Genomic DNA, 18345 nt, shown 5'->3' with positions numbered 1-18345 from the left:
CGATATGCGATACGATATTGCTTAAAGTGTGTAAAATCAATTTCAATTATATTTAAAAATGGAAACGAAAGAATCGCTATAACTTCTGAAAGTGACCAGCAGTGTTTTAGCATTACATAAAAAGTAATGTCACAAATCAGAAAATGTCATTTTAACATCAGTGTGAACATACAAACAAAAAAAATTAATAACACTAATTTTATATCATTGTAACTTTGCTTTCCGCACACTTTAAGTACTTCTTCATATGCCACAGCAAAAACTATAGTCTGAGAAAGTTCAAACAAGTTTAAAGGCAAGTGAACAGTCAGTAAAAAAAAAAAGAAAGAAAAAGGGGGAAAAAAGAACAAATACACAATTTACAAGCATAGATAAACAGTAGTACAGAAATGTATTAATTAAGTGTAAAATAACACTGCATAGTGTTCACTGTATGAATTAAATTTAGATTATTCTTTGTTATAGCTGTTTTGTTGTTTGATTAACATTAGTGACATATTCAGCAGCACGTATTTATAGGCTGCTGTCCGACTGCATGGATCCAGTATAATGATACACATCCAATTTCTTTCTCAGCTGTGTACATTCATTTAAAACATAACTGACTGCGTTTACGAGAATGATCGTCGAGACAGGTACTATTGACATAATTCTGTGTGTATGTGTCTGTTCAAACATGAGGAGATGCGAAAGAGGAAACACGTCTGAAACACGTCTCTTTGTGTGTGTGCGCGCGTGTGTCTTTGCATGTGTGCGGCAGAAGAGACGCTGTGCGAGATGTGGCTTGTGTGCGCGCTTCAGGTGTGAGTCAGACAGCAAGACGAGACGGCAATGAGTTGTTTTCTGCAACTTACTGCACTTAACTCTTTTTAACTCTTTATATAGCAATTCTCTGCTATATGCGTCGAACTAAAACTTTGACCTTTTGCAACGTTTTGATTTAAGTAGCCTATTAATTCAGATATCGCACACCGTTGCGATATGCATATCACGATATTTACATTTGCGATATATCGTGCAGCCCTAGTGTCAGTGATGGACAGATCGTTAACAACTGGTCCTTGAGGTAATTACAGTAATTACGTAAGTAAGATTAATATATCTAAACTGTCAAGGGGCTTTTTGTTTTATTACACTCACAATATCAATAAGACGCTGTACTTCTGTAAAGTAAAGAAAACAAACAGGACGTGCTTTTTGCCGTCCCTGTCTCCGTGCACTGGAGCGCGGCACAAAACTCAAGTATGGCGAAACTCGGTGTATAGGCTACTTGACTCACAGAAATGAGAAATATATCTACAGAAAGCTTGACATGTCTACTTTTAAATGAACCAATTCAAATCAAAAACAAATTATGTAATCTGTATGAAAGGTGCATATCTTTTTTTTATTGTAAGTAGCTGAAGGGTACGATACATACAGTACATAGAATGTAAACAAATTTAATTATACATAGAACAGACATGACCATGAGATACACTTATGACTATAACACACATTGCTGAACACATAACGGGACAAGCAAACAGATCTACATAAGAAATACATATACTTAACTGTATACTCACTTTATTTAACATCTAATTTATCCGCACCTTGATTATATGCCTTGTTTCATGTTTCGGATTCAACTGTCCTGGAACTTTAGTAGAAGGCTCCATGTCTTTTCAAAAGCAGTCATTTTATTTCTAAGTGAGGCAGTCATTTTCTCAAGTGTTAAAGTGTCTATTAATATGTTGAACCATTGGGTAATAGATCATTTTGTTCTATCCTTCCAGTTTAATAGCATTACTTTTTTTTGCTAGTATGGATGAGGTAAAGTTAAACGTTTTTGTTTCTTTTGAAGAAATAATAGAAGGATCTCCCAACAGAAACACTGAAGGGGATAAAGAGAGATTAACGTCTAGAATCGTTTAAAATTTATGTAAAATTTCTGACCAGAATTTCTTTGTATATACAGTTCCAGAAGGAATGGATATAATCATCTAATCTATTTTGGTAGTATGTACAGGTATTAGTGTTGACAAGCCCATAAGAGAGTTTACTTTTGTGATATGTACTCGATATATAGTAATTTGTATTGTATCAACTGTATTCTGGAATTACCAGAGAAGACAAAAATATCTTTGCAAAGTTTTAAAAGTCTAGGTCCGTATATTCACAGTGACGAACATTATACCATTTATTTGTAGGTAGAGAACTTAGAGATCATTGGAGGCTAAGATATTATATATTTGTGCTAATAATTTGATACAAGGTAAAGATTTAAATTTTTAGTTCATGATTATGATTCACAAAGGTATTAATATTAAGTTTACTTTTTATAGCTTCCTTTAATTGTATGTATTGGTAGCGTGTATTTTCTGCAATATTGTTTTCTTTTGTTTTGTTTTTTTTGTAATTGTCATACAGTAAATAGTCATAAGTAGATCATTTTCTAAAATATCTCCCAAGTTTAATATTCATTTCTCTTTCATTTTTGGGAAGAGAAAATATTTTTTGTTGATAGTGAGCATGTTGTTATTCCATAATGGTGTCCAACTAGATGGTAAGGAGGTGAGATGCAAAAGACTGTTAGCTTTCCACCAGGCTAGTAGTATCGTGCTCATAGTGACATACAGTGGGTATAGAAAAGAATTACCTCCTTTAAATTAATCACATTTTGTTGCTTTGTAGCCTGAAATGAAGACAGACCGTTTTTGTTTTATCCAGCTGTATCCAGCTGCAACTTATAACATCCAAGTGAAAGATATAACACCAACATGCCATAAAAAAATTAAAAACAGAATAACTGAGTTGGAAAAAGGATCACCTCCTTGTGTCAGTATTTAGTTGAACCAACTTTTGCTTTAATTACAGCCTTTAGTCTGTTGGGATGTCTCTACTAACTTTGCACATCTAGACTTTGCAATATTTGCCCACTCTTCTTTGCAGAACTGCTCAAGTTCAGTTAAATTTGATGGAGATCGTTTGTGGACTGCAGTCTTCAAGTCATTCTACAGATTTTCAATGGTGTTTAAGTCTGGGCTCTGACTAGGTAAAGCAAGGACATTCACCTTTTTCTTCAACCACTGTGTGCTCAGTTTTGCTGTGTGCTTTGGGTCATTGTCATGTTGGAAGGAAAACCTTCTTCCCATTGACAACTTTCTGGCAGAGGGCAGCAGATTTTTCTCAAGAATTAGACCGTATTTTGCCCCATCCATTTTTCCTTCTATCCTGACAAGTGCTCCAGTCCCTGCTGCAGAGAAACACCCCATAACAGGATATTAGCACCTCCATGCTTTACTGTAGGAATGGTATTATTTGGATGGTGAGCTATATTGGATTTCTGCCAGACATATCGTTTGGTGTTAAATTTTAGTCTAATGTGGCCTCAGAATCTTTAAGGTGTGTTTTGGCAAAGCGCAGTCATGACTGCATGTGGCCTTTCTGGAGGAGTGGCTTTTTCATTCAACCCTCCGAAACAAGCCACATTTGTGGAGAATTTGTGATATTGTTGTCACATACACACAATGAGCACTCTTTGTCATAAATTCCTGCAGCTGCTTCAGAGTTGCTGTAAGTCTCTTGGTAGCCTCTCTGACCAGTTTCCTCCTGGCTATTTCATCCAGTTTGGAGCGACGTCCTGATCCAGGGAAGCTCTGTGTTATACCAAATACCTTCCACTTCTTAATAATAGACTTCACTGTGCTTCTAGGCATTGATAAAGCCTTTGAAAACATTTTTGTATCCATCTCCTGACTTGTGCCTGTCCACAGCTTTATCCCGGAGATCTTTTGACAGTCTTGGCACCCATAGTTGATTGTTTGCTTCAGTTGCACTACCAAGGACTGAAATGCTCCAGGAAAGCTCTTTTCATGCTGAGCTAATCAAAATGACCACAGTTGAAAGTCAAATGGTCTGATTTTGTTTTTATAAAACAAAAACTGTGTCCATCTTCGTTTCAGGCTGCAAAGCAGTAACATGTGATTATTTTAAAGGGGGGTAATTCACTTCTATACCCATTGTATTTAAAACAATTATGTTTCTTAATGTTGTCAATAAGGGATGTTTTTAATGGTATTTGTTGAATTAATAACTGTTCTGTATCTTTCCAAGCTGAAGCTAAATCATCATTTAATGTACTGTAACTGTGTTGCTAAGAAGTAGTAGTAGAAATGTGCAGCATTTAGCCCTCCAAGAGGTTTGGGTTTCTGTAAGTTTGTGAGTTTGATTCTTGATTTCTGTCCTTTCCAGTAGAATGTGTTGACAATTGTATTAAGAGAAGAAAACCAGCAAGAAGGGGAACAAACAGGGGTCATAGAAAAAAGATAATATCTATTTCATTTTAACTGAAGATAGTCTGCCCCAGAGATTTTTACAAGTCTTTAACTTGGAGTCCGAGTCAAGTCTGAAGTCTTTAACCTGGAGTCTGAGTCAAGTCTGAAGTCTTTACTGCTAGAGTCCGAGTCAAGTCTGAAGTCTTTAACTTGGAGTCCGAGTCAAGTCTGAAGTCTTTAACTTGGAGTCCGAGTCAAGTCTGAAGTCTTTAACTTGGAGTCTGAGTCAAGTCTGAAGTCTTTACTGCTAGAGTCTGAGTCAAGTCTCGAGTCTTTGGTCACGAGTCCGAGTCGAGTCTCAAGTCATTTAATGGCTCGCTAAAAAAATCCCATTCTGAATCCTCATGAATTGAAATCTTCCTATTTAGGAAGCAGTTTTATAGGCTACAGACAAAATATATTATCTATGATCTGCTTTGTAAAAAAAAAAGAGGTGTTAAGATGTAAGGTTAATGTACATCTAGACTGTTACTTGTTTTAATCCATTACCATGTTCAAAACAGTTTTTCTGTAATCAAATTCTGTAATAAGAGTCCGATCTACCATGGAAAATATACACAAGGAAATATGTGACACCGATATTACAAAACCATACAAATAAAGTATTTCTTTATGAAATAAGTCAGGAGTATTCAATTAAAGTTGCAGCCTCTATATTTTCTTCCAAAGTGAGGTACGGACAAAAAACAAAACCCATTTTTACATGTATTGTATTTTTACATTTAGATACATGCGAGGCCATGTGACAGAAAACATACGGTTTCTTTTCAGGGCTTTCCTCCTGAAATCTATAGGCTACTATTTTAATATTTTACCTAAAAGCAGTATCTAGCCTAGGCTACTAAAAACAATGTAGCTACTATAATCAAAACGTTCTCATCTTGAGCAGAAAAGAAAGTTAACTAGCAGTTTCAAAGTTTCCGAATTATTATTATTATTACATGATTCTTTTGAAATGTTCTTAGCCTACAGATTAACTCTGTGGGCTCGACGGTCGCGCCATAATGCTAAATGAAGATCAGAAACCTCTTGTCACATCTGGTTTGAGCAGTCAGAGTCATAGGTTATAGATAGATAAATAAATAGTAAGATACAGGGACGTGCACGGACATTTTGAGGGGCAGGGGCTCAAGTGGAAAAAAGGGCACTTCTCATATTTATTTGAATTTTTTTTTCTAATCAAAATGTTAAATATATTAGGGGTGTGTGATATTGACAAAAATATATCTCAATATTTTCTGGGATTTTATTGATAACGATAATTAGATGATATTTTGCTGAGTGCGTTATTGTGCTGATATCTTAAGGACTACCGTGGACAGCTGATTCCTAAAAATTTTTTATATTCTTCATATTCTGTGTGGTGGTCAGTTCACAGCAATGATAGAAAATAATATTTTCCAATAAGTTTAAATAGATTTTTACCTTTTAAATGAAATCAGTATTGACAAAATCCATCTTTGCAATGCAGAGAAAACAGAAGCTGCATTAGAAGGGGCATTTAGATGCATTTACACACTGTTTAATGCAGGACATGAATGTATTTAAAGGGATCATATGATGCTATTTACATTTTTCCTTTCTCTTTGGAGTATTACAAGCTCTTGGTGCATAAAGAAGATCTGCAAAGTTGCAAAGACTAAAGTCTCATATATTCTTTATAAAAGTTCAGAGTCAACCACACCTACCTAAAACGGCTCGTTCTAATGAAAAGTAAAACATATAGGGTTACTCAACATAACCATGGTGTCCTGAGAGGAGAAAACAAGACACAAACTCCTTTTCTCCAGAATGTTGAAGCTTTATTTAATCCTGCTATTGCATCGGCAATAGCCATTGGCGTTTGGCTGTTTGAACGGTGGGCTGGGCCATCCACTAATATAGCTCGACGTTGAATGTCATAATATCAGAATCTTTTTACTGAGCAAACTATATGTAAACTCTGAACAGGTTTTTACATGGCGGCCTCTGCAGTGTCTCGTTCCCTCCTCTCAGGGAACCATGGTTATGTTGAGTAACTAGAGACGTTCCCTTTTGAGTCGTTCTATTGACACTGCGGCTGAAAGCCACTTTGGGGAATGAGTAAAATCACGCTGTGTAAAAACTGTGTTATCTGTGAATCTACCCAGAGTTAATATGGGGAGAAACGTCCGACATGCTACAGTAGGTGGATAAGCTGGTGAATAGCAGGTGAGTACTGGACCTAGTGGAGGCACTCAGACAGCTAGTTGGCACAGTGCCAAGGCCGCAACGGCGCCTCCGGTACCTCCCTGCACATAGCCAAGCTGCGCTGGGCTGGTAAAGTACAGAGAGTGATAATAATGTGATAAAGTACAGAGAGTGTCAGTGTATTGGTGCATGCATCAATAAACCGACTCGATGAGCGGGTTATAAATATACTGAGAAATAGTAAAGAAACAAGTGTATAAAACCAGCTCTTTGCGGGTTAAACAGACATTACAAGTCCATTATAGATGTGCAGGACATGCCAAGGTCCTAAGAATAATACTGGGGCAGACAACTTGCAGCTGGGGCCGTCAAGATTAGCGAATAAGTATAAAACGCTGTATCATGCATGCATGGCTGCGAGGAGCGGTGCATCATATCAGCTTTGACCTAGTTGAAGCATGCTAGGGAGGGGCGTGGCAGCAGGCAACTCAACCATCCAGTGGCTGCTCAGCCGTCTTCTACTGCACCGACAGAACATGCGGTGCAAGAGAAGGAATCTCAAGGTTATAAAACCTAGCAAAAGTGTTTTGAGAAGACCCACTCAACTTCCCAAGAGGCATAAGCTAATCGGATAGCTTCCCTTATTCAGTGTGACATTCTGTCTGTTTTTGTCTGTCCACATATGCACTCAATGCCTTAACAGGGTACACCTTGTTCTCACAGGTTGGATTGAAAATGAAACTCTTGTCGTGTCATAACCTGGGCTCTGAATGCCATTGAGAGCACTTGGATGTATAATCAAGTCTAGGCGTAAGCCTCACCATACAATCGTTCAGACCAAATTGCATACAAGCACTGTTGACAGAGAGAGCTTACAAGTCCCCCACCTGTTTCCCAAATAGTGCCCCCCCCCCCCCCCCGGCCAGGACAGGAGGTCCCTTCAATAAGATCATGGCTGGTTGGCCCATTTCAGCGCAGTAGACACACTAAATGGACAATAGTCCTCGGGCAGAATATGGTCATTCTAAGTGCGTGCTTCACCAGCACTCAATTCAGTGGTCTTAATCCAAGCGTACAACCATCCTTTTCCAGACCCAAGGAGTAACGGCTGTACCAGCCACATTCCCATTATTCATCAGGCACTATCTCTGCCACTTGCTTTGTCAGGGGAGAGAGAATTTCTGCCTGTAAAAGTGAAGCGCTCTGCTCTGGCACTTCTGACATGATCACGGCGGTCTGCAAGCAAACTGAAGTGTGTAGTAGGCTTGCCGCAATAGACGGTGCTGACGGTGATCCCGGTGTTAAGCCGCAACACCAGTTACGTCACTTGCCCACCGCGTCACCGATCCCCACTGTCGTTTACATTTTTTATAGTAATAAAAATCATTTAGTTCAGTAAAAGAACAGACACTACAATTAAAAACTGAACGCGGCTGCTCAATTCAGCGTGCCGAACGACAGTCGCATCACAGATCAGATTTAATTTCTCCAGTGAGGAGAGTGAGTCGAGCTGGCTGACAAGAAGAGTGGGGTGAGACAGACAAGACAATCGTGGATGATTTCGTTTCGAAACGAAATGCAAAAGCGCCTATTTGGCAATATTTTGGATTTTGAAAAGCCTGTTGACTTTTGCTGTTTATCTAAGGTGATTTACTCCGTTAATAGCTGACCGCCGCTCTGAGGCGAGGGGCTGCTTGTATCAAGTGAATGATTGGAATTTTCCTGTGCTCCGTACATGCCTGGCCACTTCTCTAAGGCAGGAGCTGCTTATATCATGCGAGTGAGCGACTGGAATTTCCTGAGCTCTGTACATGGCTAACAATTGCTTTGAGGCAAGGGGCTGCATGCTATCGTGTGAATGAGTATGCGATTGGGACTTCTCTGTGTTCTGTACACGATTGGCCACTGCTCGGATGCAAGGGGCTACTGATAACCTGCAAATTAATGACTGTCTGGAACTTTTCCATGCTCTGCACACGGTTGGCCGCTGCTTTGAGGCAAGGGGCTGCTGATATCGTGTGAATAAGTGATTGAGCGACTTAAACTTCTCCCTGGGTTACTTGAATCGTGCAAATAAGGGTCTGTGAACCCCTGTAAACCTCTCATAGACAGCACTGTCAGCGACAAAGCTATTTTCCCGCCAAATTCAGGCCCCGGCTTAGGGGGGGAGGATAACGTGGGAACTGAGCCCGCGCAGCTTGCTACCAAAGTCCTTAAAGGTCCCCTGAAGTGCCTTGAAACATGCAGCGTTATTCTATGTGGTGACGTAATTTCAACTGAAACAGGAAGAGAGGGCGGGACATATCAAGCAGCCACACCCCCTTTTTAAATTAGCCAATAGCATTTTGTTTATATCGGCCGGGTCAGAGCCGTTGAGCTCGGTAAAGCCGCATTTGACAACCACAGTCTAATAGATTACTCCCTAGATTCAATATGAAACTCTTAGTAGAAACAAAATAGTGATCATAATTATGCTGAGACTGTGTAGTTTTAAAAGTGTTAATATATACCGACTCGCACATGATCACCTCCGTGCGATCGCGTCTCTGGACCGGAGCCAAAGTCCGGATCAGACTGTGCGCGCTGCCGCGGTTCGCGTGACAACGTGAAACCAGACCTCATTTGCCCCAATCAAAAGCATATTTACACTATCTGAATTGTTCCCTATCACCTACATTGTACACTGTGCCATTCACTGTACAGGAAATACTAGTGTGAACAAGCGACTGATCTCAGCGGCAGCTTCAGCATCTATTTATAGTGTAGGGGGCGGGCACTTCGGCTTCTAGAGAGCGCTTGATTGGTCAGAAGATTTGATGAGAAGATGAAGTATGAAGTGACGTCAAAAAAAACTTTGAGCCGCATGGGTAGAAAGGCAATGAATTTTGATTCTGAAGGAGACATGGGAGGTTTAGGTGAACAAGGTGGATGCGAGAATTGACACGTCGCAGACCCATCACCTAAACTTTCTGTCCCAAACTGCCATGGCTTCTATATTTGAGGTTCAGTGGCAGAGGTGAAGAAGTGAACTGACAGCTTATCAGTATAATATAAAGATGTTATACTCACCGGAAGACTGCAGGGGATGGCAGTCCGAGCACCTTCCACTGATGAGCGTACCTTCATCAGTGAGCGATAAGAGGCTTCTTGAAGACAGCATAGCTGAGTGAAGGAGAAAGATTCTGAGATTATGGAAAAAAGGAAAAACATGCATTTAAAGGCAAATATTAGCAAATTGGAGAATAATCACAAAATTACCAAACAATCATGTCATTTAATAGTTAATATTGTCAGTGTAGATTGCTGTATGCATTTGTTTTGAATGAAAGTGACTGTTCAGTATAAGTGAAGACATGCTGCGGTTTTGAGGTGAATGTCCTCATGTTCAGATCTTCATCTCTGTTATGAGTGTCACAATGACAAAGTAATGCTGACAGACAGACACAAGCATCTCTGAATAACACTGACACTGTCTGTCACACACTCAAACGCCACAAGGACAGAACAAACCAAATGTTTCTGGGCTTCATTTCAGTTTGTTTGATCAAGCGTCCATCTCGATAAGTAGTCATAACTATATGCTACATTAAACATTTTTGGGGCTATTTCTGAAGTAACATTTATTGTATGAAAACACTGTTTTGAATGTTTAACAACCAGTCAGTTTATAAAAACTATAATGACCTAATTCAGTGTCTAAATGAAGAACCAATCTGAGTGAATCACTGAGTGAGTGAGTCATTAAATTGATTCAAATGTACAATTCATGAGTCCAAACATGAACGGTTCTTGATTCTCAACCTGACTGAAAAAGATGAAGGTGTTTGACTGTTGTTCTCTTGTGCTTGGGTCAGACGTTCCAGACTGTCAGCAGAGCCGATACAGGTCAGTATCACTGTGAGGCCAAAAACGGTGTGGGACCCGCCAAGAGCTGCCATGGCACACACATGCATATCGGTAAGGAGCGTGTGTGTGTGTGTTTGTACCTACTTAACTATATTTTGGGGACAGATTTGTACCAAGAATTGAGCTGAACCTGACAAAATATCCCAAAACCTCTTTTTGAGGAACTAAAACTAAAATGATACAATTTATTACTTGACATAAAATATAAATATAAACCGAAATAACATAAAATTGACATAAAAAACTTAAACTTATTTTATTTCACCTAGTTGCCAAGGTACTAAAGTACTTAAAGAACTAAAACTTAAAAACTATACAGGCTTATTTTTAAAAACAAAACTATAAAAATGGCGAAAACACAACGAAATTGTTACAACTTTGCAATTAAAATGAAAACAGAAAATATAAAAATAAAATCAATTTTAGAAATATTAAACAAAGTATAAATAACACTGATCCACAGAAGCAGTGCTCTTTGGTTTCTCTTGTCTTGTTTACAGTATTGGAAACATTGGAGGTGTAAATATGAGGTTTTTGTTGTGAATATTATTAGAAGTGAATAAAACTAGATATGATATCTAACTTAACCCTGGATGAAAAGCAGCTAGTTCAAATCAAATGTCAGTGTAAATTGCATTAAAATCAGTGAATGTATGAATATCAGGGTTATTGTGGTAAACTAAAACCATTTTTGTTACCTGGATTAAAGCTGAAATAAAATATAAATATTTGATGAAAAACTTCAACTTATTCTAGTTAGTTGCCATGGCAGCATTTCTAATTTTCAAGTTGAAGCGCACACATTTCTAACTGGAAATAAAAGCTAAAACTGAAATAAAAATAATTTAAATCTCAGTTGTACTATTTAAAAAAAATCTTACTAAAAACAATAATAGTAAATAAATAATGCTAAATTAACACTGTGCAATCATCATAATAGTGAAGAAGATTCAATATAAAAACCCTGATGTGAGAAATATCAGAGTGCTCGTGATTGTGCAGATTGGCCTTTTCATTCTATAATACTTCCATAAAGTTTATAGTTATTATATTACAGCTATATGAATCATATTCAGTAGGAGTGTGTTGAAGCTTCAGATATGAATGTGAATAACATTCAGAGTGAATGTTTCCCGACTCGTTTCATCAGGTGATTGTTGTTCTTGAGTATATGCTGTGACGTGTCTGTCTGACAGATGATCTGAATGTGGCGGCGGTGATAGCTGGAGTGGTTCTGCTGTGCCTGATCATGTTTTTTTGTGCTTTCGGAGCGTGTTATGCCCATCGACACGGATACTTCAGCCGTGAGTAGCTCTCCATCCTGCGTGACATAAAGCTTCTTTTCTCTATATATTATGTAAAGAACTCATTCTGAAGATGCACGGATCAATTTTTCCTTCATTTGAAAATAAAGTTTGATATAGTACATTCAAAAGACATGCAAATTGATTGAAAACATTTAAAAATTGAATACATTTCAAAGTAAAAAATAATAATAATAATATAAATGATGTCCAAAAGAAATATAGGGTAACACTTTACAATAAGGATTAATTTGTTAACATATTAGGTAACATGAACAATAATTATACAGTATCTATTAAAACATAAATAGTGTTAGGTTCAACATTTACTAATACATTATTATCAAAAGTTGTATCATTAATGTATCGTGAACTAACATGAAGATTAGCATTTCTATTAACTAGCAATAACAAAGATTAATAAATGCCATAAAAATGTATTGTTCATTTTTTAATGCATTTACTAACATAAAATAACAATGTTAATAAATGAGAGCTTACTGTAAAGTGTTACCAAATATAGTTATAGAGCAGTGTTATACTATTATAATATTTATTCGTATTTTGAATAATCTATTTTTATATTCAGTTTTAATTTTAATTTTTTTATATTTTTTCATTGTTTTATTTTAAATGTTAATTGTAAATGTAAGGTTAGTGTGGTACAAAGTATCAGTTTCTCCTCTAATTAAATTTTATTTTATGAATGGATTTATACACTTTCAACTCAAAAGTAAATCATTATAATTTATACTTTAATAATGTCAAATCCAGATCAAACCTTTCCCGGGAAAAAAAACTTTTTTTTCAACCTCAGGATTTTACTGCCCCTCTGTGGTGAAAATTATGAACAGAATTTTTGCAAAAAGAAAAATATATATATATATATATATACATTTATATTTTTACATTTTTATTTAGCTTTTTTTTTTGTTTCAGTTTTAGTACTTACAAGAACATTTCATTTATTTCAGATTTATTATAGTTAACGAAAACTGTTTTTATGGTAATAAGTGTTAGTTTTATGGTAATAACACTGGAGTGAATTATTAGTTACATTTCCTGAGAAAGACTCTTATTAATGTTCATATTTAATAAGTTGTTTTTACATTTTGACTTTCTTTTCATTTCTATTTCTGACCGACCTGAACCTTTAATACCATCATACACAGGACACAGAGGAAGGTAAGACAACTAGTTTACTGCCTTAACTAACAGACTGACTGTGTGTGTGTGTGTGTGCGCTAATCATCCTGGTTGATCCAGAAGCACAGGAAGTTGAACAGATGGCCGTCTGTGTTCTGATCAGATGTTATTGAGTTGTTTTAGTTAGTGTGCGTTAGTTTGATCAGGTTAACACAGGAGAGTTTTGAGTCGCATGTGATGGATTAATGGCTCGGCCTTCACCGCTTCCCATGATTATGCATGGCGTTCTGTGTGTTTCCGTCAGCGACAGATGGTAGTGTTTGACCTTTGACCTCAGCGGTGCATTATTACAGGTCATTCTGGATCGCGCAGTGTCACGGCACGGCTCACATTAGCAGCCAGAACCTCCACAGAACCGAACACAAGTGAGTCACGGCAGAGCCAAACCAGAGAGAAACACACCAGTGACTGTAGACCGACACACACACACACACACACAGAGAGAGAGAGAGAGAGAGTGTTTGTTCTGGGGGATTTTGTTTTCTTGCATAATCATGTGATTGTTTCAGTGTCTAACACTGTTATTTTCTGTGTTTCAGTCAACATTCAGGCTACAGTCATCCTCCGAAGGAAGTGAGTGATATTTTTATACCATCTCAAATTAACAGTCACTTCACTGAGGACTAACCGGTGTTTCTACTAACCATCTGATATCCAAATTACAGTTTATACATTTATGATGATAAACAATAACAGCGACATTTAAATAAACAACAATTTTAGAAATGTAGTAATTAAACCGCAACAATTCATTTCTTTTTTTCCTTTTTGTCAAAAGAGAAATTGTAGGAAGTGTTCTGGATGCACTGGTATTAACACATAACTTTAGAATTTGACCCTCGATTCTGTCAGTATCCTACAGTTCTGTACCAGAGACCAGGGGGTTTTAACCATTTAGATTAGGGATGCACCGATACCACTTTTTCCAGTACTCGCCCGATACCAATACTTTTATTTTTGGTACTTGCCGATACCGATACCAATATTTTTATTGCATTTGTAAATTGTTTTAAATATTGGGTACAGAAATCAAAAGAGTATGTATAATGTTAGTTGGTTAACTTAATTTATCAAATATACAGTCAAACCAAAATTTATTCAAACACCTTCAACATTTCTCACATTGTAACAGTTTATTCGTTATAGTTTGGAAAATGGTAATAAAATATAACAAGAACTCAGTTAAACTGAGTCAGAACAAATTCATCTTGATAATGTTTGATAACTTTGATAGAAAGGTATGTAATGGATTACAATCAACCAAAAATGATTCAGACAGCTGTTAGTATGACAGTATTTACACAACTATCAATACTTAGACAGACAACCCTTAGCCTTAATGACAGCCTGTAGTCTCCTGGGCATGCTGTCATCCAGCTTCATGAAAACCTCAACTTCAATGTTTTTTCCCAGACTCGGTCTGAATCGTTTTTAGTCCCAAATTTGTATCAGTTTTGCTGGTAGCCCACTGTATGCAGAATTTTTGGGTATGATTTGTCACAGTTTACTTTATTTTGCTATCCTCTGTGAAAATTATATTGTTAAAGTTTGTTCACCGTCCCTTTAATATAATTTTAAATTGCATTTGTTAACGTGTCACACTAACGATTAACAAAACTTCTACCACATTTAATGGTTATTTCAACATTTAGTGATACATTTTTAAATCAAAAATGTAATATTGAAATTAAATACTTTATCCATAAAATAATGGACAAAAATAGTATTTTTATTCAATATTTTATTTTAGATTTTTTTTGTAAATGTTTGTCGTTTTTATTTTTTGTCCATTTTTAGGTTTATTTTTTTTCAATTTTAGTTTGTTATTTTAGTACTTTAAGTTGATTTCAAGTAACATGTTTTTATGATTTTAGTTAACCATAATAACCCTGAAGTAAATATTAAACATTTGTATTTTGAAGATGAACTAAGTCTTTGGGTTTGAAAACGAACACATTAGTCATTTCTGGGTGAACTAACCCGTTCATAAGTGCTGTTTATTGTTACTCGTTCACAAATTTTTGTAAAGCAATGATGGAACAAAATCTTATTGTAAAGAGTTACTAAAAATATTAAACAATGTATTTTACCTCATTGGAAAAATAAACAAATGTTCAGGAACGTGATTTGAAGAACCCCAGGCTGTAAATCAATGTATGAAATGCAGCATCACACAGACAAACTGATTTTTGAACCAGACTTTATTAAATATTAAGTTCATATTTTCAGCACACAGACATTAATGGACAGAAGGCATTCATTTTGTCATCACCTCCTCTAGTTTGGGTTCTGTGGAAACAACATGGAAGATGTGTAGGTCAGTCATTAACAAAGATTAACAAGCCAACAACAAGTTCAAGCAACCAAACTAACCTAAAGTACAAACTAGGAGCAGCTTCAGTTAAAGGTTTTATGCAGCTCATGGTGTAGTTTGACTACATGCATCAAACCTAAACTAGTCTTACAGAAGCACTGATCCAATAAATCATGTAGTTTAATAATCGGTTACTGTAGTTCAGATGAGAATCATCCTGCTTTTATTTCATGATTAAAGATTTCATTTCATTCATTGTGTGACTTAGGCTTCCCAATGGACTGTTTTATTAGTACATATCAAATATTTATTTGTTTATACATCTAGCTGCTTAGGTTTTATAAAGCATACAAACTGCAACAATACAACTACTACTAATAACTTTAGTATCAATGATTTTTTTCATATTTTGAATTATTTTTTTTTAACAAGTTTTAGTAGTTACATTTTTTTTTCTAGTTTTTAATTACATTAAGTACATTACATTACTCGTTCTCTGTAGCTGCTTTTTGAATAACTGAGGAAATGTAAGCATTATAATTAGTAACTTACGATGTTTCTATTAATTTGTTGTCCTGTTAAATACAAATTCAGTCATTAAAAACATTAGGCTGCTTTTAGCATTCCGCTGGAGTTGGTTCACTTTCTCGCAATGAAACTAAGTAAATAATTACATAAATTAGCACGATAATATCGTGTATCGGCGATCTCACAGGCTGACGATAGGACCATATGAAAATTTAGCATATCGCTAGTGCTGGGCGGTATGACCAAAAATTTATATCACAGTATTTTTCAAAATTATACCAGTTTCACGGTACATGACGGTATTTTCTTTTCCATGCATGACCGGGTGTTAACCATATTTTCTACTGATTGAGAGAGGAAATACTGCAGTATATTGACTTAGAATGCCCTATTTTACTGTCATGATGAGTGAATATTGTCAAAAAATACCACACTAAATAGTGATTAAACACGACCCCTTTTAATACGTTAACCAGGAGTCAGTCTCATTTATAATCGCGGCATCGTCTGATAAAATCAACATGCATCTACACTAAAGAGCGGCTATGAGGTTGTTTTGGCTATATTACTTTTTAGTCTCATGCAGCGCACTGCCTGCGTCTGAGTAACAAACTAAAAAAAAACAAAAGTGCATGTGATATTAAAAGACGAACTACACTCATATTTATAATTCCAAACAATCAGTAAGCAACAGGTGCTAGGAAACGCTGTTTTGTACTCATTTATTGATGAGTCGGTTGCGATGCGGTCAACAATGCACTGCTTATCTGCCGCTCACTGCACAGAACAGATGCCGAGAGAGGCGACACTTCTCCAGGAAAGTCAGACCTCGCGTTCACGGGACAGCACTGGCGAAATCTTCCAACTGAACCATAGCTAAGGTTTATCCAAAAAAGTTGCTAGGTTTGTCAGTATAAATATTCTATGGAAAACAAGGGTCTGAAAGTTGCTAAAGTCGCACTTGTGTGTGTGCGACACGGGAGCTGATGGCAGGGGGCGATGGATATTTGTGGCGGTCAGTGTGGATGAGTTCTTCTGTGTCATCACGTTCTATTAGTTCTACAGCTTCAGTTTCTGATCTTTCACGCTTCGTAACACATACAGTTGTTCCCTTTCAAACAGTGTCACGTTCCGAACGTTGTTTAAGCGACATACACTGGTATTGCGGTATTTTAAAAATTCATATCATAACAAAAATAAATACCGGTATTCGGTATGAACCGGTATACCGCCCAGCACTACATCGCCTAAACTAAAAAATTGTTTCTACAGTATGAGAGCTTCAATCGTCGTGAAGTGACCGTTCAGTCAGCAGCTCTTCAGCGTCTCAAACTCACCTGGGAATTTGAACTGAGGGAATATGGTGAGATCTCCTCCTCCGTATAAGCGCTGGAGTTTGGTCATCTCCTCCGTCAGGTTCTTCTGATAGGCCGGACCGGCTTCAACCACGCCGCCAGCGGTCCTACGACACCACAGAACCAGTGAAAACCACTGTCAATGACAGTTCACATGACGTGAGACGAACATGTTGATCAGTATACACGGTTGGTCACACACTTGCTCTTGGAGTTGTACTCGCGGATCTTGTCCAGGAAGAGCTTCTGCACAGGATCCAGGTCTCTGGCTTTGTTGAAGAGGACGGCGGACAGACCGATGTTCCTGCGCAGCGTCACGCTCACAGCCGAGCGCAACAGGGACGACAGGTGGAAGAGCCGATGAAGAGCCATAATCTACACACAAACACACACAAGACTGTGCTGAAGATCATCTGAGACTGACAGAAACACACGAAAAATCTGGAGAAGCAAAACACACTTTCGGTTTGACTGGACAAATTTGAAAAACATTAGCAACATTTTAAAATATACATTAATCTACTTGTGTTATAAGCATGTTTAAAAATGCAACAATACTACTACAAAGTCATAACAGGCTTTTTGGTTTGACTGGACAATTTATATATGTATATATACAGAGCTGGGTAGATTACTTACAAATTGTAGTCTTACTGATTCCAAATTACATGACAAAAATTGTAGTTAGTAACGTAATCCATTACATTACACATTTTAGGTAATACAATCAGACTACTTTTAGATTGCTTTTGACCCAACTCGTTCATCACATTGATTTAAACAGGATAATCTTGTACCACCTTACATAAAGGTTTCCCAAACGGGGGGTTGTGAAGGAACTGCAGGGGATTTGTGAGTTTAATGAAAAGCTAACAATGAATGAAATCATGAATATGCAACATTAACATAAATCACTTTAAAATAACAAATCAAAATAAAACACTACTAAAAAATGAAATACTTTGTTTACTTGCATATCATGTGACCATTTAACCAACATCATGCAACATGCAAACATGCAAATGTGATATTTAATTATCAAAATATTTTTTAAAATCGCAGGGGCTACTTCAAATAAATATATGAGGTGAAAGAGTTTCAAAAAACACTAACTACCAGTCTATCTTATACGGTGTCTTCTTCTAAAAATTATCTTTGACAATTCCACCTTTGAAATAAGAGGCTAATCCAGCTTTAAAAAAGACGAGAAGCGCAGCACCGCTATATATATATATATATATATA

General features: G+C 36.8%; 2 protein-coding genes across 3 annotated transcripts in view; one reads left to right on the top strand and one right to left on the bottom strand.

The window, feature by feature from the left end:
• jam2a (junctional adhesion molecule 2a) overlaps positions 1–13546 on the top strand; it is a 47650-nt gene extending 34104 nt beyond the window's left edge. The window contains exons 6-10 of one of the 2 annotated variants that reach the window (XM_016240617.1): positions 10343–10445; positions 11591–11698; positions 12871–12883; positions 13198–13269; positions 13444–13546. In XM_016240617.1, coding sequence (XP_016096103.1) covers positions 10343–10445; positions 11591–11698; positions 12871–12883; positions 13198–13269; positions 13444–13531 — 384 coding nt within the window. In that variant the 3' untranslated portion in view covers positions 13532–13546. The remainder of the gene's footprint in view (positions 1–10342; positions 10446–11590; positions 11699–12870; positions 12884–13197; positions 13270–13443) is intronic. The other variant, XM_016240618.1, reaches the window with a different exon arrangement.
• Positions 13547–15087: 1541 nt separating this feature from the next.
• atp5pf (ATP synthase peripheral stalk subunit F6) overlaps positions 15088–18345 on the bottom strand; it is a 7695-nt gene continuing 4437 nt past the window's right edge. Inside the window, exons 2-4 of the mRNA XM_016240619.1 lie at positions 17304–17476; positions 17084–17208; positions 15088–15193 (exon numbers count right to left, since the gene is read on the bottom strand). Coding sequence (XP_016096105.1) covers positions 15162–15193; positions 17084–17208; positions 17304–17473 — 327 coding nt within the window. The 5' untranslated portion in view covers positions 17474–17476 and the 3' untranslated portion in view covers positions 15088–15161. The remainder of the gene's footprint in view (positions 15194–17083; positions 17209–17303; positions 17477–18345) is intronic.

The sequence above is a fragment of the Sinocyclocheilus grahami genome, unplaced genomic scaffold (assembly GCF_001515645.1).
Source record: "Sinocyclocheilus grahami isolate Dianchi unplaced genomic scaffold, SAMN03320097.WGS_v1.1 scaffold595.1, whole genome shotgun sequence".
Taxonomy (NCBI): domain Eukaryota; kingdom Metazoa; phylum Chordata; class Actinopteri; order Cypriniformes; family Cyprinidae; genus Sinocyclocheilus; species Sinocyclocheilus grahami.
This window is presented reverse-complemented; position numbering and strand designations above follow the sequence as displayed.